General features: G+C 45.0%; 1 protein-coding gene across 1 annotated transcript in view; it reads right to left on the bottom strand.

Annotated features, from left to right (window-relative positions):
* The window catches only part of LOC144819673 (NACHT, LRR and PYD domains-containing protein 12-like), a 778,723-nt gene that overhangs the window by 398,866 nt on the left and 355,974 nt on the right, over positions 1 to 23,883 (bottom strand). Inside the window, exon 2 of the mRNA XM_078677475.1 lies at positions 16,887 to 17,173. Coding sequence (XP_078533601.1) covers positions 16,887 to 17,173 — 287 coding nt within the window. The remainder of the gene's footprint in view (positions 1 to 16,886; positions 17,174 to 23,883) is intronic.

Here is a 23,883-nt window from a genome sequence, read left to right as displayed (position 1 = left end):
CTAAAAGCAGTTTGAATTACACAGTAATTAATTTTGGAATACTTTTGGATTACATTGACTGCGTGAGGTGGTATGCCTAGATACCACGCTAGGGATCTCACTGTACACGGTAAGTAAGAATTTTAAAGGTTTGCTGTGTACTTACATCTTCTCCATACAAAATATCAGTTCAACGCATTCAACATTTTAGGGGCAAGAACGCATAACATTGATCCCTATAGGAGAAACATGATTGTCAGTTTAAAAGGTAAGTACTCGACTCGTGAATGGGAGTTTTAGGTGTCAAGACCAAGGTTCCCCAAGGTCTAGGTTGGACCTCAAGTTCCACCTCCAGAGGAACTGAGGCGGCCGGGTGCAGAGTGCATGGGCCCAACATTAGCCAGTGGGGCTAAGGAGGCCTTCAGTCAGGGACTGCTCAGGAGCAGGCCACTCGGTTGTGGTAGCAAAGCTCCTGGGGTTAAGATCAGCACTGCAGGGGCCAACAATCAGCACAGGAGCTGCATCACTAGTGGCACAGGGGCGGACGGGTGCTGAATGCCAAGGCAACATCGGGTACCCCATGGATATCAATGGAGATCTTCGGTTAGGCAAAGAGGTTGCAGGCTGAGGCAGGCAGCCTTCCTGAAGGCAACCACTGGCTGGAGACGTAAGTTGGGATTTTGGGGAATGCCTGGACGGTTGGGCTGCACAAGGCTGAGGGGTGTTGTCTTTTGGAGTCAGGTTCCTCTTACCGGCTCCTGTCGTGGGGGCCCTTTATGTTGAGGTTGCATGTGTCGTCTTGATGCTTGAGGGAAGTTGGAGATCACAGTGTCCCAGGTTAGAATGGCCGGGCAGACCTCCCTGTGGTGTTGGGCCACTCAAACTCGGGCCAGGTGCATCGGGTGCAGAGTGTTGCAGAATCGCGGAGACTTCTGGATCCGGGTTCTGGTCTTGGAGTCTTTGGTTGAGCAAACTCGGTGCTCACAGGAGACAGTCTGTAAGGTGAGTGCAAGGCAGATCCTCTGGGCTCTGGGGGGCCGCTGGACACGCCAGTTTCTTTGCTGTGGGCAGGTCAGAATCAGGACAGGCCGGAAGGGCTGAGGCCAAAGCAGTAGGTGTCCCCCTTCCATTGGAGGGTGGCATAATAGCGGGCGTACTCACCCACCCAAACTGGTAATACCATAGGAGAAGTAGTCAAGGCGGTCTGTGAGCTGTGAGAGCTTGGGGAATGGGCCAAACAGACAGGGCTTCGTGCTCAGAGTCCCGCACTGATAACAACCGAGTGACCCGACGTGATATGTTTTTGGCGCTGTTAAAGGATGGGGTGTCAAGGAGTGAGATTGATGCTATTGAGACCTAAAGCTTGTGGGAAATGTACCGTAAGCGAGGCCTGGATAGGAAGGAGGGGAGTAGGCATGTGAATAGAAAAGATAATAAGAAAATAAGTCACAGGGAATTGGAGCCTGAGGAGAAGCACGAAAAAGCAGGTGAGGAGAGAGAGAGAGAGAGAGAGAGAGAGAGAGAGAGAGAGGGAATCTCATGTGAGAGTGACAAAAGAGAAAGGTTGGGACCGAGATTGCACAGATTCAGATGGGGACAGGGAAGAGGAGGAGTTGTTCCCTGAGGGTTACCCGACATTGTATTCAGAACTGCGCCGGGATCTGCGCCTGGCAGATGCAGAGCTGCGCAGGTGAAAATTAGATTAGGAAATGGGCCAAGCTCCGGTGCAGGGATGGGCTCACAGAGATAATAGACTGCATGTGAGGGTTGAGATCTATTGGAAAAATAGAAATGTTCAGGAGGTGCGGGCCTTAGTAGACACCGGAGCGGAGGCCACGTGGATACATGGCAATCCACGAAAAACAGGTTTGGGTGGACAGGAAACACCAGCAGTGCAAATGGTAATTCAGATGAAAATAGGCAGACTTCCCAAGAGAGCATATACTGTTTTGATTGTGCCTATTTCTGAGTACATCATTGGCATTGACATTCTGAAAGGTATGACCCTATATTTAGATGATGGATGCTATCAGTTTGGGTCAAAGCAGTACTTTTCGGTGGCTGCTGTGAGGGTGGGGTGCTTGAAGATTCCCCCAGTGAAGGTGCCCCAAGCAACAAAAGTAGTTCACATGAAGCAGTACAGGATTCCAGGGGGACATGATGAGATTACCGCAACAATACAGGACTTGGTGGAGGCGGGGGTGGTGAGACCGGTTATCACAGTGTGGAATAACCCTATGTGGCCCGTGCGCAAACCGGACGGGAGCTGGCGTATGACTGTGGATTATCACGAGCTGAATAAGCATATGCCCCCGTTGACAGCCGCGGTCCTCAACACCATCACTTTGATTGAGAAAATTCAGAAACACAATGGGACATGGTATGCGGCACTTGATATTGCCAATGCTTTTTTCACTATTCCAATTGCCCCCGAGTCCCAGGAAAAATTCTTCTTCTCACAGAGCGGTAGGCAGTTCACGTTCACATCTTTACCCCAGGGGTATTTACATAGTCCTACGATTTGTCACCGGCTGGTGGCAGAGCATTTGGATGAGGTGTCAGTTATTCCTGGAGTACAACTTTGCCATTACATCGATGATTTGTTGATTCAAGGAGATACCCAAGAACAGGTACATGCTCAACTAGACAGAATTGTAGAGCACTTGCAAAGCAAAGGGTGGGTGATTAACCCCGAGAAGTTGCAGGGACCCTCCCAGAGTGTGAAGTTTTTAGGTATTCAGTGGCATCAGGGGCATAGAGAGGTGCTGCCACAAGTAAACCAAAAGATCAAAGAGTTTGCAGTGCCGCGAAACAGGAAGGAGGCGCAGCGTTTCATTGGATTGTTTGGTTTTTGGAGACAGCACATTCCCCATTTGAGTCAGAGTTTGGCCCCTCTGTACAAGGTTACGCGGAAGAAGCATGAGTTTGAGTGGGGGGAGGCCCAGCAACAGGCGTTTCAGTTAGCGAAGGAGGCTATACAGTGTGCCTTGGATTTATGGCCCATACGAGAGGGAAGCATTGATTTAAATGTAACGGTCCAGGATCAGTATGCGACCTGCAGCCTGTGGCAAAAACAGGGGAGACAGAAGGTGCCCCTAGGGTTTTGGACAAATAAATTACCTGATGCTGGAGAGCGGTACACTCCTTTTGAGAAGCAGTTGTTGGCATGTTATTGGGGTCTGGTGGATACCGAGCATTTGACCCTGGGGCACAATGGGTTTTTGAGACCTGAGATAGCTATCATACAATGGGTGATGAGCTCACCCAAGACACACAGGATTGGGCATGCACAGGAGGCTAGCGTCATAAAGTGGAAGTGGTACATACAAGACAGAGCACGAGTTGGTCCTAAAGGTACCGCAGTGCTGCATGAGCAAGTGGCACAAACTCCCATAGCAGATGCAGAAATGTTGCAAGATGTACCCAAAGTGCGAGAGTCCCCGGTGAAATGGGGCGGGCCTTTTTCAGAGTTGTCCGCTGAGGATAAGATGCATGTGTGGGTTACCGATGGCTCAGCCAGATATGTGGGGACCAAGAGACATTGGAAGGCAGTGTTGTTACAATCCTGTGACCAAAAAGTTGTTGAGGGAAGAAGTAGTCAGTTTGCAGAGTTGGACGCGGTTTACCAGGCATTAAAGCAAGAGATTTCTGGTGCATGTCACATTTTTACTGATTCATGGTCCACGGCCAATGGGTCAGCCACTTGGCTTACCACATGGCAAGCTCACAATTGGATGATTCACAACAGGGAAGTTTGGGGAAAGGAGTTGTGGCAGGAGATTTGGGAATTGTTGTCCCAGAGTACAGTCACAGTTTATCATGTCGATGCTCATTGCCCGACTGACTCACTAGAGCGTTGGTGCAATTCTTTTGCAGACCAAGAAGCAAAGATTTGTGAAGCTGAGGTGGCGACGCAGAATTCTGACTTGGTGGGCATGGGTAAATGGGCGCATCAGAAAAGCGGACATTTGGGCGAGCGAGCCACTAGCAGGTGGGCTGAAAGTAGAGGGATGTATATTCCCCTAGATTTGATTAAGACTGCGATCATTTACTGCACTGTTTGTCAGCATACTTAGCACAGACCAGTTCCACAGGTAGTGAGAGGCCAGCTAGGCAGAGGGAAGTTGCCAGAGCAAATATGGCAAATTGATTTCATCGGGCCGATGCCAATGAGTCGAGGATGTCAGTATGCATGCACGGTGGTGGATACCTATTCTGGCTATCTCATCGCCTTTCCATGCAAGAGAGCAACCCAGTCTAACACTCTGAAAACTTTGAATTTGTTGATTTTGTATTACGGAATTCCTTTGCAGGTCCAAAGTGACAATGGGTCTCACTTTAAAGGAAAGATGGTGCAAGATTTTTGTGTGCAGCATAACATTGAGTGGATCTATCACATCCTATTACCCACAGGCAGCGTGTTTGATTGAGAGAATGAATGGTTTGCTGAAAGAGCAGTTGAAAAAGTTGTTTGATGGGTCATTGAAGGGGTGGAGGGATCACTTGCCTGATGCATTGCAAATTTTGAACAACCGACCCCTTGCCAATACAGAGACTCCTTTGATGCGCATGTTGACCCCAGCTTTGCAGATTAAGTCCCATGTGGCCACAAACACGATTCTGTATTGGGAGACAGCTTCCAGAGCTTTAGCTCCATATCGTGCCACACCAGAGGCTGCCGGTCTCGATTTACATGCCTTGAAACTCTATTGATTTCAACCACGAGACATTACCTTGATTGAGACAGGAATTGGAGTTCAAATTCCCCCAGAGCATTTCGGATTAATCGCTCCTCGATCTGAGCTTACACTTAAAGGCATCCAGGTTTTGGGAGGGGTGGTCGATGCTGATTACCGGGGGGAGATCAAAGTAATCCTATTGAACAGTGGAGAGAATGATCTGATTGTGTAACCCGGTGACAGTGTTGCCCAAATGGTCATCATGCCGGTTTATGGAGGAAATGTCATGAAGGGGACGGCCCCAGCCCTTCTAATTGTGCGAGGAAAGGGCGGGTTCAGATTTACTGACAAGAACCCAGGGGCGAAATTGTGGGTGGAGTCCACAAACAAACCTCCTTAACTTGCAGAATTAATCGCTATGGGCAAGGATAATATCCTAGTCATCATGAGACCCGGACAGGAAAAGTGGGAAAATGTACCTGCTGAAAAATGGTATTTGCGAGAGTGATTATACCAGTTTGTTTTCTGTTTCTAGATCACAGTATGGCTTGCCACTGCGACGCTTGTGCTGTGTGGTCGGTGTTAGGGTGTGTCCGGGAGGGCCCGGGGATGCCGAAGGGGATCAACCGCCCGAGTCGGATGACAGCATTGTTGCAGCAACCGGATAACATCTGGACCGACTTGGCCGGGAATGTGCTGAACACTTCCCACTTCTGTATGAGAAATCTTCAGAGTACAGCTGATATGATATCCACTTGTCTTGTCGCCGTACCTACCTCTGCACATGTGCTTCTGCACATCTTCAACCAAACTAACTTTGATGGGGTAGTGGAGGAAATTGATGTTCAAACACATCTGAGTCTATATGAGTACTGTCACTTTTGCCCGGAGGTTACAGATAGCCTCTGGAGGAACATGACGAGTATTGTTACCTACAATATCTTTACTGGAGACGTTTGCTATCAACTAACTTGTGACCCTGCCAAAATTGGCAAGTGTGGCCAAATGAAACTAGAGAAATGAAAACGATTGACCACTGATCAACAAACATGTCAGTCACGACATGACAGTTTTTGTAGTAATGTTACCAATTATATGGTCTGTAATCACACAGTATTAGCCGCTAGCCATGTTCACCATGTGAAATTACCTAAGGGATGGTTGTTCTTGTTTGGCAATATTTCATACACTTACATACGAGCTAACATAACTGGAGGACCTTGTGCCTTATCAAGATTAAGTCTTATGCTTTTTCCCATGCATTCTGTCACACGTATTCATTCTTCTAGAGCCGCTGTTCAATTACCTGAGGATTGTGACTCCAATATTGACTTGCTTTCTAGAACAGAGTATACTAGTTTGGCTATTTCCATTGTAGGAGTTCCAGGGCTGTCCATTTATAATGCACGAACTATTGCTAAGCTTGCCTGTTTAATTGAGAAGAATCTAAATCATACTTCTGCTGCTTTAGCCGAATTGTTATTAGATGTTCAAGGAACATGAAAAGCTGTGCCTGCCCGCCCCCTTCTCTTTTTTGTACCCCCGAGTGAGTAAGTGTTATTTCCTGGTTCTTCTGTCGGGCTCCTCAGCCCCGTCTTTCCTGTCGATGCCTCCCGCGCGGCCCCGCCCCCTCTACACCCATTGGCTTCTTCCCTCCCGCCTCCCAGCTGACCCCTCCTCCCCTCCTTCCCTCTTATGGAGACCGCTGCGCGGCCGCGCCGCTGGTGCGACAAAGGCGCCACAAAGGCAAGCCCGTCTACGCCCGTCCACACCTGGACCGCGCCCAGCGCCAGGAACCCTGGTCCTCAACGATGCCAGCCCACCAGACGGACCTACGACGCCGCCACCCTCCACACACTCAGCGCCAGCCGGAACCCCGCCTGCTACAGAGCCACCCCGAAACGCACCCACGGACCCTTCACCTGCCAAGCCTGCCAATTCACCTGCCTCCGAACCTGCACCGCACCCGCCAAGCCGAGCACCAGCAACAACCACCTCAAGTGCATCCTGCTCAACACCCGCTCCGTCCACAGGCACGCCATCGAACTCTGGAACCTCCTCGACACAACATCACCAGACGTCACATTCCTCACAGAAACCTGGTTGAACGCCTCCTCTGCCCCCGACATCGCCATGGCCATCCCGGATGGCTACAAGATCACCCGGAGGGACCGCGTCAATCAAACCGGAGGAGGCATCGCCATCGTCCACAGAAACACCATCCGCATCACGACCAACTCCGACGACACCCTCACCGCCGCCGAGCACCTTCACTTCCAGATACACACCGACCCCAAGACCACCCTCAGAGGCACTCTCATCTACAGACCCCCGGGACCACGCACACAATTCAGCGAAGCCATCGCAGACTTCATCAGTCCACACGCCCTCACCTAATCAGACTACATCCTCCTAGGGGACCTCAACTTCCACCTGGAGAACAACAATGACAGCAACACCGCCGCCCTGCTGGACAACCTCACTAACCTCGGACTCAAGCAACTGGTGAACACCCCCACCCACTACGCCGGCCACACGCTTGACCCCGTCTTCTCCTCCAGCAAGCACATCTCCTTCAGCCACTCCTCTGGACTACACTGGACAGATCACAGCTGCGTCCACTTTAACTTGAGGAGAACCACGACCCACCACCACCCGCAGCAGGTCCCCCGCAGAAACTGGAGCAAGATCACCGCCGACCAGCTCACCACCGCCCTCAGCCAGAACCCACCCACCAACACGACGGACCCGAGTGAAGCAGCCCGCAACCTCACAAAGTGGCTCACCACCTGCGCCGACGACCTCGCACCACTGAAGAACAGTCCCAGCAGATCCGGCAGCAGGAAAGCCTTGTGGTTCACCAACGACCTCAAAAACTCCAAGAAAACCTGCCGCACCCTCGAGAAAGCCTGGCGCCACGACCAGACAACAGATAACATGATAGTCCTCAAGAACGCCACCCGCAAACACCACCAGCTGATCCGCACCACCAAAAGGACAACATTCAAAGAACGACTGGACAGCAACACCCACAACAGCAAGGAACTCTTCAGCATCGTTAAAGAGCTCTCCAACCCCAGCGCCTGCAACAACGATATCACACCCTCGGAAGACCTCTGCGACTCACTCACCTCGTTCTTCCACCGCAAGATCGCCGACATACACAACAGCTTCGGCGCACAGACCACGCACCCAACCACCGAACCAACGCCCCCCATCACCACCCTCTGCACCTGGACCCCTGTCAGCACCGAAGAAACCACCCGCCTGATGAACACCATCCACTCTGGCTCCCCAACCGACCCCTGCCCACACCACATCTTCAACAAAGCCAAACTCCATCATCGCACCCCAGCTCCGGAACATCATCAACAGCTCCTTCGCATCCGCCACATTCCCGGAGACGTGGAAACATGCCGAGCTGAGCGCCCTCCTGAAGAAACCCACCGCGGACCCCACGGACCTCAAGAACTTCCGCCCCATCTCGCTCCTCCCCTTTCCAGCCAAAGTCATCGAGAAGACCGTCAACAGACAACTCTCCGCCTTCCTCGAGACCAACGGATCCCTCGACCCATCACAGTCCGGTTTCCGAGCAAACCACAGCACCGAGACCGCTCTCATCGCAGCTACCGACAACATCAGATCCCTGCTCGACAACGGGGAAACTGCTGCCCTCAAACTCCTACACCTCTCAGCAGCCTTCGACACCGTATGCCACTGCACCCTGATCCAGCACCTCAGCAACACTGGAATCCAAGGAGGGGCCCTGGAGTGGATCATCTTGTTCCTCGTCGGAAGAACCCAGAGAGTCCGCCTCCCCCCGTTCCGATCCGCGGCCACCGAAGTCATCTGCGGCGTCCCGCAAGGATCCTCACTCAGCCCCACCCTCTTCAACGTCTACATGAGCCCTCTCGCTGCCATCGCACGCCAACACAACCTTAACATCATCTCCTACGCCGACGACACCCAGCTGATCCTCTCCCTCACCAACGACCCCGCCACCGCCAAACAATAATGGTTCTGTCGGAAGCGAATACCTAATGATACGGTATTCAAATTCTATTACTGCATTAATATGTCCCTGTTGGGGTACACATGTGGTGGCACTTACACATAAAACAAAAATACTGACCCCATTGGTAGAGAAACTACATTTTTAGTCATGTACTTTCTTATTATTTCAAATTATTTTCAAACATTAGTTGTGCTGTCCAAACGACAAATTAACATATACAAAACAAAACACAGAAATTTGTGAAGGACTGGTACACATTAAAACATACATACATAAATACGTAGTAGGTCAATTATTAAAGATTGTCAACTGTGAACACAATAGTCAAGTAGGCAAATCAATTAGTTTTTGTTCCTAACGGACTTTGTACAGTTGGATCTCAAGTTTGGTGCGTCGACGATTCGACCCTGGTAAGCGATGCGCTGATTTGTGCGCATCAATGGCGGGTCTTCATCAGGTCTGGATGGATATGGGACAGCCTATAAATGTAAACGACATGTGTCAAGGGTGGGCCAGTGTTAAGGTGAGGTGGGATTAACCTCTACTATGCTCACCTTCTGAGGTGTACGAATCGTCAATGGTGTATGACTCGTCTGGTCCTTTGTTTGGGACGGTGCTAGTCAGCCGACTAGCACATGTTGCTCTGTGATGCTGTCTTGTCTCTATAATCAAATATTGATCGATAACTAAGCAATATTGACACAGTCATGACTACAATATTGCATTGTCGAGCCGAACCGGCTAGGTCTCTACATACCTTTTTTACAACAAGAATAAAGCTGTGCAAGCATGAGGGGTTAATCCAATCAGGGATGCCGCATTAATCTGTGGAGTAATACAAATCATGGATTAGTCTGGGAGACTCCTATTATCCAGGGTGATAAAAATGCAAAGGCACCCATCCTGTGGTGCTGTGTAAACATTGTGATAAAATAGATTAAAAACAAGTGTGGTTAGATTCTTGAAGGACCACATTGTTTAACTGGAGTGATGTTCCGGGAATAATGGGAGATGATCATGTATTCTAGCGTGGCTCCAATATGCGCTCGCTCCTGCACGCGAGATTACATAGAGATGGTGATTTATTACTTACTGATAAGGCGGCTACGTAACTCGTGCGTTGCCCTTACGGTGATTAGAACAAAAAATATTAGAGTCCAGAGGCGTGTTTCTATGGTTGTGTGGCCCTGGGACGACGGGAAGGTTGTGAGTTGCACCTTAATTAAAGTTCAGGCGCGTAGCCGAGGAGTTGGTGATACAAAGCGCGTAATTTCTTGCTGTGCCTATGGGTGATTAATAAAAGCCTATGCCGCGTGATTGAAAATACATGTGTACCGGACCAAGCCTGGTAGAAAAAGAATTGTGGGTAAATTATTAAAAGCCCTTTCATCGTGATTGAAAATAAACGTGTGACGGTCCACAGACTAGTGGAAGCAGAATAACTGTGGACGAGCCGTTGATTCACTTACTTGGGAACGAAGGCAGCTTACGTCTCTCTCCGTCGGATCCTGGGTGAGGAATGCCGATGGAGGCTGCTAAGTACGTCCTATTTGACATGCGCTAAGCCTGGGCCTACATGTGTACGTGTCTCCCGTGATGACAATCCGCGATCTATTGAGTGTACTGCCTATACATAGGGATTGTCAATACAATTTTGTATTGTTCAGTGTGAAAATATTCATCTACCGATCATGGGCCAATTCCTGTCGAAATAGTTAATTTCTTTCGAAGTAGCGGAGGAATCAGTCATGCTGAAATGCGCAATGATTAAATAGGTGATGAAAGCGTTTGTTTAACCTCGCGTAACTTCTCTTATAGATTTCATTGATTCCATTTAGGATTCTTGGACCTCTATGGCAAGCAGGTATGCTTGTGAACAGCCAGATATACCATTCTATACTGTGTAGTACAATGCCGAGTATTCAGTGCATACTCATGGTTCCTGATTGATTTTATATATATACGTTATGCCAGATGACCACCTTGCAGTGAAACGTATAAAATCATGAGATGTCTGTGTGGAGACAGTTAATGGTCAATTACTTATATACATTATGCTTGATGACAATCTTACAGTGAGATACGTACAAACTCCTGTGATGTCTGTATGGAGACAGATACTGGTACTATTCTTTACACAGGAAATTAGTTGTCAATGCATGTGGTTATACAATAACATGAAGTGGATTATTCATACGTACATCGGTTAAGCTTTTGAACAGAATCCTACTATAACAATCATTCTACATTGTTGAAATATCTTTGCCTATATTACTGTGCTATTAGAATGCACTCTAATCCGTCATGTTACTTTGTACATATTTTCATAAGGCCTATTACAGTTCTACATGCAAGCATTCAATACATTGAACAGTTACAGGATGTAATTGCAAACGTGAAGCGGTGGTATTCATGTTGATGATAAAACTAAAAAGCGCTTATGTTGGAACTTCTCATGTACTTGATTAAAATTGCCAATGCCCTGAGACTAACTCCAGTGACCATGTGTGTAATTTCCAGAAAAGGTTCCTATTCGGAAGGGATTCATAAAGTTATATTGATGTGGTGCGTCATAGTCTGCTCATTTGAACATAGGTATCTTCCTGTTCATTGAGACCATGAGTGGCTGCTTCTGTAGTATGTATCCACCGACATTCCTTAAAGTTCAGTTGGTTTGATATGTGGCCACCCCTCTGGTGGAGGACGACCTTTTCCAGCACTGTCCATTCTACTTCTTCCGATGTGTGACCGAGTAGTGAGTAATGTTCAACTAGTGGAGCACCTACCACTTTGCATTCAATTCTGCTTAACCGATGTACATATGAATAATCCACTTCATGTTATTGTATAACCACATGCATTGACATCTAATTTCCTGTGTATAGAATAGTACCAGTATCTGTCTCCATACAGACATCACAGGAGTTTGTATGTATCTCACTGTAAGCTGGTCATCAGGCATAATGTATATAAGTAATTGACCATTAACTGTCTCCACACAGACATCTCATGATTTTATACGTTTCACTGCAAGGTGGTCATCTGGCATAACGTATATATATAAAATCACTCAGGAACCATGAGTATGCACTGAATACTCTGCATTGTACTACACAGTATAGAATGGTATATCTGGCTGTTCACAAGCATACCTGCTTGCCATAGATGTCCAAGAATCCTAAATGGAATCGATGAAATCTACAAGAGAAGGTACGCGAGGTTAAACAAACGCTTTCATCACCTATTTAATCATTGCGCACTTCAGCATGACTGATTCCTCCGCTACTTCGAAAGAAATTAACTATTTCGACAGGAATTGGCCCATGATCTGTAGATGAGTATTTTCACACTGAACAATACAACATTATATTGACAATCCCTATGTATAGGCAGTACACTAAATAGATCGCGGATTGTCATCACGTGAGACACGTACACACGTAGGCCAAGGCTTAGCGCATGTCAAATAGGACGTACTTGGCAGCCTCCATCGGCATTCCTCACCCAGGATCCGACGGAGAGAGACGCAAGCTGCCTTCGTTCCCAAGTAAGTGAATCAACGGCTCATCCACAGTTGTTCTGCTTCCACTAGTCTGTGGACCTTCACACGTTATTTTTTAATTACGATGAAAGGGCTTTTAATAATTTACCCACAATTCTTTTTCTACCAGGCTTGGTCCAGTACACATGTATTTTCAATCACGCGGCATAGGCTTTTATTAATCACCCTGTAGGCACAGCAAGAAATTACGCGCCTTGTATCACCAACTCCTCGGCTACGCGCCCGAACTTTAATTAACGTGCAACCCACAACCTTCCCGTTGTCCCAGGGCCACACAACCATAGAATCATGCCTCCGGACTGTAATATTTTTTGTTCTAATCACCGTAAGGGCAACGCACGAGTTACGTAGCCGCCTTATCAGTAAGTAATAAATCACCATCTCTATGTAATCTCGCGTGCATGAGCGAGCGCATATTGGAGCCACGCTAGAATACATGATCATCTCCCATTAATCCCGGACCATCACTCCAGTTAAACAATGCGGTCCGTCAAGAATCTAACCGCACTCGTTTTTAATCTTTTTTATCACGATGTTTACACAGCACCACAGGATGGGTGCCTTTGCATTTTTATCACCCGAATAATAGGAGTTTCCCAGACTAATCCATGATTCGTATTACTCCACAGATTAATGCGGCATCCCTGATTGGATTAACCCCTCATGCTTGCACAGCTTTATTCTTGTTGTAAAAAAGGTATGTAGAGACCTAGCCGGTTGGGCTCAACAATACAATATTGTAGTCATGACTGTGTCAATATTGCTTAGTTATCAATCAATATTTGATTATAGAGACAAGACAGCATCACAGAGCAACATGTGCTAGTCGGCTGACTAGCACCGTCCCAAACATAGGACCAGACGAGTCATACACCATTGACGATTCGTACACCTCAGAAGGTGAGCATAGTAGAGGTTAATCCCACCTCACCTCCTCCTTAACACTGACCCACCCTTGACACATGTCGTTTACATTTATAGACTGTCCCATATCCATCCAGTCCTGATGAAGACCCGCCCTTGATGCGCACAAATCAGCGCATCGCTTCCCAGGGTCGAAACGTCGACGCACCAAACTTGAGATCCAAATGTACAAAGTCCGTTAGGAACAAAAAGTAATTGATTTGTCTACTTGACTATTGTGTTCACAGTTGACAATCTTTAATAATTGACCTACCACGTATTTATGTATGTATGTTTTAATGTGTACCAGTCCTTCACAAATTTCTGTGTTTTCTTTTGTATATGTTCATTTGTCGTTTAGACAGCACAACTAATGCTTGAAAATAATTTGAAATAATAAGTAAGTACATGACTAAAAATGTACTTTCTCTACCAATGGGGTCAGTGTTTTTGTTTTATGTATAAGTGCCACCACATGTGTACCCCAACAGGGACATATTAATGCAGTAATAGAATTTGAATACCGTATCATTAGGTATTCCCTTCCGACAGAACCATTATTGTTTCTGTAGTTACACTTCAGCAGTAAAATAAACATGTTTTTCATGTAAACCAGTACAAGCTGGTGCGAGACATCTCATAAGGTTATTTTGTAGCTTCAGCTTGTTTTTGTGCATTCTATGCTTAACTCTAGGACAGAGGGAGGATGCGCTGTGCAAGGCTCTCCAAGGCCGGAGATAGGGAAAGGAATGCCTTTTGCTTCGGCGCACCGAAACAGAATCTGGCCAGGTCTGTATGGGAGGATCTGACGCAGAGATGCAGCCAGCACCTATGATGGATAGAGGGGCGTGAATGCCTACTAGAGGCTTCTCGAACGTGTTGATTTAACTATAAAAAGCGGTGTCTGTGGAATGGAGCTCAGGAACTCAGTCTTGGAGTGGACGCAGTCGCGGGACGACTTTGGTGCCCGGAGAGATTACTTCCTGTGCCCCAGTCTCTACAGGGTTCCCGACTTGGTGTTTTCGGTGCTTGGCCAGGGATGTTGAAGTCTCCAGTGCAGACGCATCTGGTGAGGTGCTTTGTACATTAACCGTTGATATACCTGCATTCACAGTTTCATATTTATATATATAGTGTGGTGTATTCATTGTTTATTGCCTTTCACTCGGTGCCTAAGAATTTACTAGCTTCAGTGACTTATTGCCCTTGTCTACAATATTAATAAAGCCCCTTTTACCTCCAGAGGAGTGTTGGAGTTTCTGTGTGAGTAAGTGGTGTGCGTAAGTTCAGATTACGCAAGTGGGCAAGGCAATACAATGTTAGCCCTTCGTGCTCTAGTGCACTCACTGACATGCCTCGACACCCCCCCCCCCCTCACCCCCTGCTGGACTTCATTGGAGGCTTCACAGCATGTACGCGCAGAGAGTGAGCCGCTGGTGCATCGAAGGGTGCCTAAGGCAAGCCTGTTTGCGCTCAGACCGTGCTCAGGACCAGCCCTCTTTTCTGTTTTGTCTACCATCCTGAGACTCCTATCTGCTACTCACAGACTGAGCTTTTATCAACAGACCTACAGGTAAGAGCTGCCCAGGCCCATTTCTCTCTGCCTGATCTAATGAGGACAAGTGTTTGTCATATCTGTAAACTTCATTTATCATTTACTAAGGTTTATTCACTCAGTTCTCCAGTTCCCTCCCCCTCAAACCTCCCACTCGCTATAGAGGCATTAATTATGTGCTGGTAAATGCAAAGCCCCTTTCTAAGAACACCATGGATTTTAGAATCTTTTTAGAAACCCAAATGGTAGACCTGCCATTTGTGACTGAAACTTGGGCAAATGCAGATACCGAACCGGATATCATATTGGCTATCCCACCGGGTTATGCCACTTCCATACTTGTCAGATCTGGAAAAAGAGGTGGAGGCCTTGCTATCTTCTATTAGGATTATTTTAAGGTCTCCTGTGTGCCGCTGTCAGCGACTTTAGACTGCGACGCACTCACATTTTAAATTTCACTCACTCATCAGTACTCCTTCAAACAGAGCCAAATTAATTGGCAGTAGGCTTGTATGTATATAAATCCTAAAAGATCGAATCGTTCTCGGTGTCTGAATTTGGGTTTCACATAACTACCATCAATTATTCATAGTTAATAAACTGTAGGTCGCCTTTAAGAAACTCAGCACAAACTTATGGGGGCAGTGCTTAATTGCACAGTCCAACCTAACAGGCTCTATTGCCTCCCACCATCATGACTCAATCCGGAACGATTCGACCTTTTAGGATTTATATACATATAAGCCTACTGCCAATTAATTTGGCTCTGTTTTAATTGTTTGATGGAACAGGCTGGTTGGTTACTCGTCTCTTGGAGTTTTCTAACTTCTGAACAAGTTGCTGTCGGAATATACCACACTCTCTTCTGGATATGCTTCACTGATATATTTTGCACGCTCATAAAATCATTGTCCTGTCCTGATGATGACTCTTCAGTTTTATTATGGTCGAAACGCCATTGACGCATGTGATGATGATGTGGCCGAAATTGAAGAGGACACATTGTTTGCTTTGTATTGTTTCAGTTTTGTTCTTATATTACACACTGTATTGTCTATTTTGTTGTTTGTGTATCGTACTGAGCGCCATTGCATTATATGTTTTAGGATTGAATTATTTATCATTTTTAATACATTTTCTATTAATTGTATTTACTTATACATGGGTTATTTCTTTCTTTTTCTATATTTTTATATTCGTCAAATTGAATGTTTTGTTTTCATTTAAATTTGTGATTTTCTTCTCCCTTTTTTCCTTTCTGATTATTATTTCTTTATGTATATATTGTGTTAACTTGAACTACTAGGCTCTAGCATCTATTTCAGCAGATGGGCCACTGTCTTTTTTTTATACTGGGCTCAATGAAAGTAGATGAAGCCCCTTTAGCATCTTGCATGCTCAATATGATGAGATTATTTCTTGGAAATAGTCTACTCTATTGGTGTTCTTTTGGGTAGCCTTCCAATCCACAATTTTATAACTACAGTGCCATTCTAAACAGAAACCCACCTTTCAGAAATGAGTGCTGACCCTGCTCCTCATGTTAACTGTCCTTCCTGAACTGCTAGGCAAGGTCCCCTCCGGAAGGGAACACAAGCAACCCAGACTGGCTTCTTCAGGGATGCACAACTGCCCATGGCCACTTAAGGCATTAGATCAAACACACAAATAGAGAGTGGAGGAATGCTTACAAACAGTCTTGGCCAATGGTATTTGTCTGGCTAGCATTCTTGAACTCCCTTCTGGAGCGGACATCACCTGCCAGTTCGAAATGGATTGTTCCCATAAGGAGCAGAGTCAGTGAGAGGTTCTGTGGATTGAGTAAAATACATATGTTTTCAATGAACCAGTGCATAGTAGGGCTTTGTCGAAATTCTTTAAGACTGAACTTGGTATGTACTCAATGTAGGCAGTGATGTTGCTTGACGTTTTGTCTTTTGCAGGCTGCTGTATACATACCGTGATCATTTTAATTCAAGACAACAGGCGATGGGAATCAGACTTATTTGACACAAAAAGTCCAGGGTTGGGAGGCTCCTGAGCTGTGTTATGAGAGATGAACACAGAAGGACAACAGTAATCACAGAACATACACTGAATAGTGGATTGTGATAACTAGAATGGGATAGAAAAATAACAACGTTACCATTAAAAATATATATAAATGTTTACTAGTTTCATGTTGCTACTAACCTGTTGAGCTCCTTTGTACAATTGTTTGCTTTTTTTTAGGTCTTTTGGATTTGATTTGCAAACAGACAGAACAGAAGACAGAAGCAAGCGCCTCCCCTCGAAGGTCAATGATATCAAGCAACCGTCTAACTTGCTTCCTAGGTCCTCGTTCGTATGCAACATCTTCATGGTCATCTCTAGTGATCAACTCTCCCTGCAGCAGCTTATCAAGAATACAATCCACAGAGGCTTCTAGTTCATCTATGAGCCTTTCTCTGTGTCTCATAAGGAATACCCTTGATGACATTCTAAAAAGAGAACATAGAAAGTAAAATATAATTGGTTTTGATTTATTGTCCAAAAACATAAGCATAAGCAATAATATATTACATCATAATAATCACACAAAGCAGTATTTCAGCATAGAAGGTGAATATAGAGATGCCCAGCCAAAGTTGGGTTGAATCAATACTTTTCTAAACAAATCAGGCTCCTAATATTCTGGCATCTTCAACATAGCCCCCTTTTGTAAAAAATATATATATATACTTGCGGTGTGTGTCAGTGGAGATTTTCACATTTCTTTATGTACAATGCTAAGAGATGGACTAGTCAACTAAAGACAGGCATAATCAGTGACAAATTAGGAATATTTTTCAATTGAGCGGGTGTTCTAATCTGTTGTAGCTTTTTAAACTGGTAAACAATGCTTGTAGGTTGTAATGTTGATGAATTCATTAAACACAGGAATGGAAGAAGGAAGTCGGTAAAAGCAAAGACAGCAGGCTTAGGCAGACGGACAGCAGACACATGCGTTCCTAGAGAGTGCATTTGTAAAAGTAAAAAAAAAAAGTTACTTGGGAAGCATGTGGTCATTGGAAGTACACTGGCCACAGGAAACAGTACTTCGTCCAAACTCCACTGCATGGATGGCATGGACAAAGACATCAAGCCCAGGAGAAGGAAGCAGGAGGCAGGAGGCAGGATGAGCACTGACCAATAGGACGCATGGAACTGAGGCCCAAGTTGGAGCCAGCCAATAGTAAGTAAAGAGGTGATAACCAATAGGAAGCAAGGAAAGGAGACCCATGTGGGAGCCAGCCAATGGTAAGTAAAGTGACATGAGAGCCATGGGGAAACCAGCCAATGGTAAGTGTAGGCAAGTAATGAGTGGGCTTTAATACAATGGATTTCACAAACCCAGAGAGCTACAGATCGTTTGCCTTTCTGGATATGGAGACTAAACACTTTGCAAGGCTCCTCCTGAAAGATTTTGAGTTGTGGGCAGTGCCCAAAAAGTTAATTCCTTGTAACCAAACTAACTTCAGGCCTGACCTAAGCACTCTGGACAATCTGGCAGCACTTCGAATGCTTGTGGGAAGATGAATCAGCAAAAGCCAGCTTCTATATGCCTGCATTATCAACTTTTTTAAGACATTCAACCATGTCAATAGAATCCTACTTTGGAAAAAACTCCAAGGGATAAATATTCCATCAAATCTCCTCTGTGCATGTCAGCTCTTGCATGCAAACACATGGCTCCAAGTCAAGCTGGGGAGAAATCATCTACTGTCCTCCATGTATGTATCCTACTTTTTAATTTATTCTTGGTGGATCATACAACTTGACTAAAGCAAGTAGACTCACATCCCCCAAAACTAGCTCAACAAGCGATCTCAACCTTGCAATATGCAGACAATGTAGTTCTACTTAGCACAGCTAGAATCAGTCATCAGAAACTACTTTACAGCCTGGATAAATACTATAAGAAAAATGAAATGATGGTCAATCTGGAAACAACAAATATCCTCATCTTTGGGAAACGAATCATCATAAAGGGCTCACGGCAGTTGGGTGCTTCCACAGTAAAGAGAACACAATTGTATCAATATTTTGGAGCTTTGCTCCAGGATAGTGCCTCTCACCTTCAGCATTTGAACGCCCTGAGGCCAATACTTGCCTCACTTATATTTGCCTTCTAGGAACTCCTGGCCAACACAACAAACCCCTCGCTGAGTCTGTTCATCCACATGGTAAAGGCCAAATTAATTCCAACTATGGTCTATGACGCTGAAGCTTTCCCGAATAAACTGACATAATTTCTAAATGTTACACATTGTAAGTCTTCCACCTCCTTTTTGGCCTATCAGGAGACACCTCGCAGTCCCAAAATAGGCTTGAGTTTGGGCTAATTGAACAAGACCTGACCTACAAGGCAGAGCTTTTCAAATACTTCTTTGCCTTGCACATAGCAGACACCAAGACCCTCAAGGCCCTAATCTGGGAAGAAATGTATACACATCCATCCAAGAATGCCGGGGCAACTGCATTATAGACACACTTTTAACGCTCAAAGCAGAATCCATGTGCGTCCAACCTTTAACAAAAAATATAAGCAGTTTAAACACCCTTTCCAATAAACAAGTAAGACGCCCCTTGTTCATTGTTGATAAGGTGTAATTTTTGTGTAGAAGCCATGCTTGGCAAAGCATCAACACCTACAAGCACCTGGCACCGCAGGCATTTCTGAGCGAGAATTCCCGATGCTACTATAAGACCGGCTGCTGCAAATCCACTTTGGCAATGCATTGACACTAGATCATCGGTCAAAGTGGTTACCAACATCTTTGACACAGCTGTGCTGTATACAACCCCCAAAAAGAATCGCTGGCATACATCTTATGCACCTTCCTGCTAAATGATCGGTGCTTCTGGCTCCGCAACATTTTCAATCAATTTGGAGTCAGAGCATGTCAACATGGGATACCTTCCTGTCTGCAAGGTAACCCTCTGATCGCCAAGGCGAGGTTCATAACAATTATGGACATAGTGGGTAAATGTCTGGCTTCGAGACCCTTTTTCTCGACACACTTTCAGGACAACTCAAACTCTGCAATGTCATCCAGTGAGCTCACAGCGTCAACTGCGTTTTCCATGCAATCCTAGCAATAGTTTATATTGGACACCATATTACTCAACTTTGCACATAAGTTCTTTTATTTATTAACAGTGGCCATTTGAACTGCAATGTTTAAATGAGTCTTTTTTTCTTTTTATGTATGGTTTCTATTAACCAAAATAAAGTTACTGACTGTGTATGGTAATGTTCTGGAAAAGTGTGTGAGGCTGACCAGGTAGTTGCTTTACATATGTTAACTACATGAATATTTCCTAAAAAGCCATGGTTGCCCTCTTTTTCCTAGTAGATAGAGTGTGGCCAAATGGAGTGGGAATGACACATTTGGCTTTAAATAAGCATGTTTGGATACATTTAGCAATCCATCTAGCTATGCCAGCTTTTGATATTGCATGTCCTTTATGATGTTTAGCAAAAGTGACAAACAGCTGTTGAGTGCTATGAACAGGTTTGGTTCTATCAATCTAGGGCTCTTTTAACATATAAGGTGTGAAGGGCCCTTTCCTCAGCAAAGTCTGGGGGAGGAAAGATGACTGGTACCTAATTTGTCTTGTTGTAATTCTATCTAGGACCCTAATTCGATATTCCTGATTTATGCCCTATGTGGTTATAACAAATAATATCCTTATAAAGGCATAAGATTCATATCCATATTTAGTAACAACCCATGCAGTCCAAATACAGCATGGCTACTCCTCTAGACTCCTAGAAAGTACAACGCGTTCTTTAAACAAACCAAGCCTCCAGCAGCCCGGGAAATCCCCCTGCTCTTGTTTTGATTTGCACAAGAACTCCTAGAGTCAGAAAGAACTGTTAGTTCTTGGTGACGTCTTATGTCCAACCATACGTCAAACCCGGCACCTTTCAGGTATAAATATACCAACGTTGCCTTAAGCAAAGACACAGTGGTTTGGAGCAGAGCGGCTATCTACTTGCCCGAGAGCCCAGCTGATGCGGAGAGCCCACGGACGCTGCCCCTCCCTTTTGACGCACTGAGAGAGACGCTGTCTTTTCTCCTGCCGAGAAATCCAGCTCCGGTGTTTTCAGCCGCCCTTGCGGGTTGCTGGGATATCGAGTCCTGAGAGAGAGATACCAGACCTCCTGCTTTCTATTACCCAGGTACGGAGCTGACTAAAACCTTTAAAGAAAATTCTTGATTCAGATTCTTGGCAAAACCAACTTAACTTAAACTGCTACTTACTTACTCCTTCTCACGTATTAGGCTTAGGTCAGGTACACCGAGGTAGGCGTATTTGGAAGCACCAGTTGAGTACGTTAGTCAATGTATATATGTATGTATATATTTTATCAATTTTAAAGTATCATATGGCTAAGAAACCATATCAATGCTTTTACAGTATTATTTTATAATACTCCTTTTACTGTACGCACTTTACTTTATGCTAAGTATTGCAATTGTGGCAATTCATTTCTCTTGCATGAGAAAGAAGACTGCTCAATAAATAACACCTTTTATTGAAAACGCCCGTCTCTCTTTTCTCTGCACTCTGGTGAAACTAAGTATGCACGATTGACTGAGTAAAGTAGCTGTCTATTGTTTTCACACGACTCTAGAGATACACTCTTATTCTCAGGGAGCAAAGTTGTCATGTTTATGGTTGTCAGAAGCTAATCCCTTCTTGTCTATCCAGGGAAGTTAAACTCCTCCTTGTTTACTCGAGAAAGTTTCTAGTGACTTCTGAGCTAGTTGGCAAAACTAATTAAGCCTAATATAGTCAGTAGAGACCTAGTCGACCTCAGTCCTACGTCTACACTGCTGTTTATATTATTCCAATGCGCAGAGCCTATTGGGAATATAGGAACTACACTACATGGCGCCCAACGTTTGGTAAGGCGATAATCTAACGCAATACACTAGAGTAACTCAGTCGTGCTTTTTCACACAGACCCTTTTTCCCGTAAATACTCCAAAAGACGTCTGGAGTGGGTAAAAGGTTAAAATCCGCCGGAACTTAGTAGGATGAGAATCCTATGTATAGTTTTTGGCTTAGTCAACGTTGAAGGATACAGTGTTCCAAAATATTGTGCACCTAATCTTTGTTTCCCTTGAAACTTGAAACTTGATCTGCAACAAAAAGCTTTCTGTTAGTAAAAATGACGGAAAGTGAAGACGAAAGGGAGGCGGCTAGAATAGCAGCTCAACTCCTAGCGGATGACACAAGTCTCCAAGAAAATGACCCGAATGTTATAATCATTCCGGTAAATGTAAGGAAAACTATAACTATTGAACTTATAGAAAATGGACTGACATCACGAGGTGGTACAGTCATATTCGTGGTAGAGGCCCATGAATCTCGGGCAGACAGAGGTATTCTACTCATGGATAAACTTTCCAGCAGCAAACGCTGTAACACACAAATTCCAATATTACAAAATAGAGGAACCTCCGGATGAATACACTCCTTTCGAGGAAGTTGAAATCCCACTAAATTACCAAGAGCACCTGCTCTGGTTTAAAGGCGCCCTAAAACATCAAAATCACATCACCAGGCTCGGTCCACTAGGTAGACCAGGAGCAACATGGCCGGTTCTAGCCAGCTACACACCACATCCAGACATTGATAAAATGTCAGTATCAGAACTTTTAGCTCAGCTAAAAATACTAATTAAAATACATAGACAATTGGTCCAATATGTAAAGCGGACTTCAACAGTCCAACCAGCAATTAACATTCCACAGCTAACCCCTCATCAGGGGAACACAAACAAGATTACACCACAGAACATACAATCATGTCTTGGTAAAGTACCTACAAAACGGGAACAAATTCCATTCTGGTTAGCTCAGAAAATCACTCAAATAGAGGCAGTATTTCCTGATACTACGCCCACTGAGAAACACAGAATTCTGACTATCTGTCTTCCAATGGGGATCGCACCACATGTGGAGGACTGTGACACTTGGGGCACAGTCTTTGCTTCCATTTACACAAAAACACATGGTGTTCCGTCCATGGCGGTAATACCAGATGTGTTAACACAGATTCAAAATGAATACGGTCCAGAACCTGCTTTAACTCTGGGTATGAAATTACTGAAAGACTTCAAGCAAGTCTCGGCTCTATACTTAACCAACATAAAAGGAGAAGCAGCATCTGTGGCAATCCACCAGAAATTGAAAGAAACAGATATAGCAGAACAACCATTTGAACTTGCCAGAATCATAGAAAAATTCTATGAAGAACTAGGTAGAGATAGTTTGGGTGGGAAACCAGTAAAACCCCAACTACTTGAAAATCCTGAAAAAACATTTATTAAAAATAATCTAAACACTCCAAAAAAGAGTTGGGATGGAAATAAGCAACCCACTTCCAGAGAAAAAGGATTCCAGTCCAGAGGAAGGTCTCCTCAACGGAGAGAAAGATCTCCGGACCGAGTAAACAACAAGTCTCCCCAGAGGGAGCCCTCTGAAAAAAGATACAACCTTAGAGATAGGGATAAATTAAGAAAGCCTGATAGATATCAAAATATTGATACACGTTCTTCTCGATCTTTTCAGACTTCCTCACAGAAATCGGAAAGAAGAGGACGGTCAGAACACAAGGAGGAGCACGTCAAGTCCAAGGACAAGGAACCTGCTCATCAAAGTAAAAAATTACAATTTCCAAGAAAGAAGGTAGCCAGTATTAAAATAATTAAACATGCCGAGGATACTGAGGACACAACTGAAAAACGGAGAGTGGGCCCAGACAATGCTAGACAGCACAGCAGAAGTGACCATAACTCGCAAGATCTTGATGAATCTTTTGGAGACAGTGGACATGAATGAATACATTCAGGTGGAAACTGCAGATACGAGAGTTAGCAAACCTCATAAAATATACGAGATAACATTGTGTATAGAGGGGGACAAGACTAGGAAAGTAAGGGGTCTCTTTTGGGATAACCTTTCGAAAGGCTATGACATCCTTTTAGCTGAGAAAGACTGGCCACCAGAGTTTGTCATGGCGAAGAAATGATTGTGCCTGTTTTCTCAAATCATATTTCAATTCATAAAAAATCCTTATATGCAAGAAAATGGGAAGTAGCCCAAGCTCCTGCATTATATAAAAATCATGTAGGATGGGATGTGGACTCTCC

This window comes from Lissotriton helveticus, chromosome 2_1, assembly GCF_964261635.1.
Source record: "Lissotriton helveticus chromosome 2_1, aLisHel1.1, whole genome shotgun sequence".
Taxonomy (NCBI): domain Eukaryota; kingdom Metazoa; phylum Chordata; class Amphibia; order Caudata; family Salamandridae; genus Lissotriton; species Lissotriton helveticus.
The sequence above is the reverse complement of the archived record's forward strand: the minus strand, read 5'-3'. Positions and strand labels throughout refer to the sequence as shown.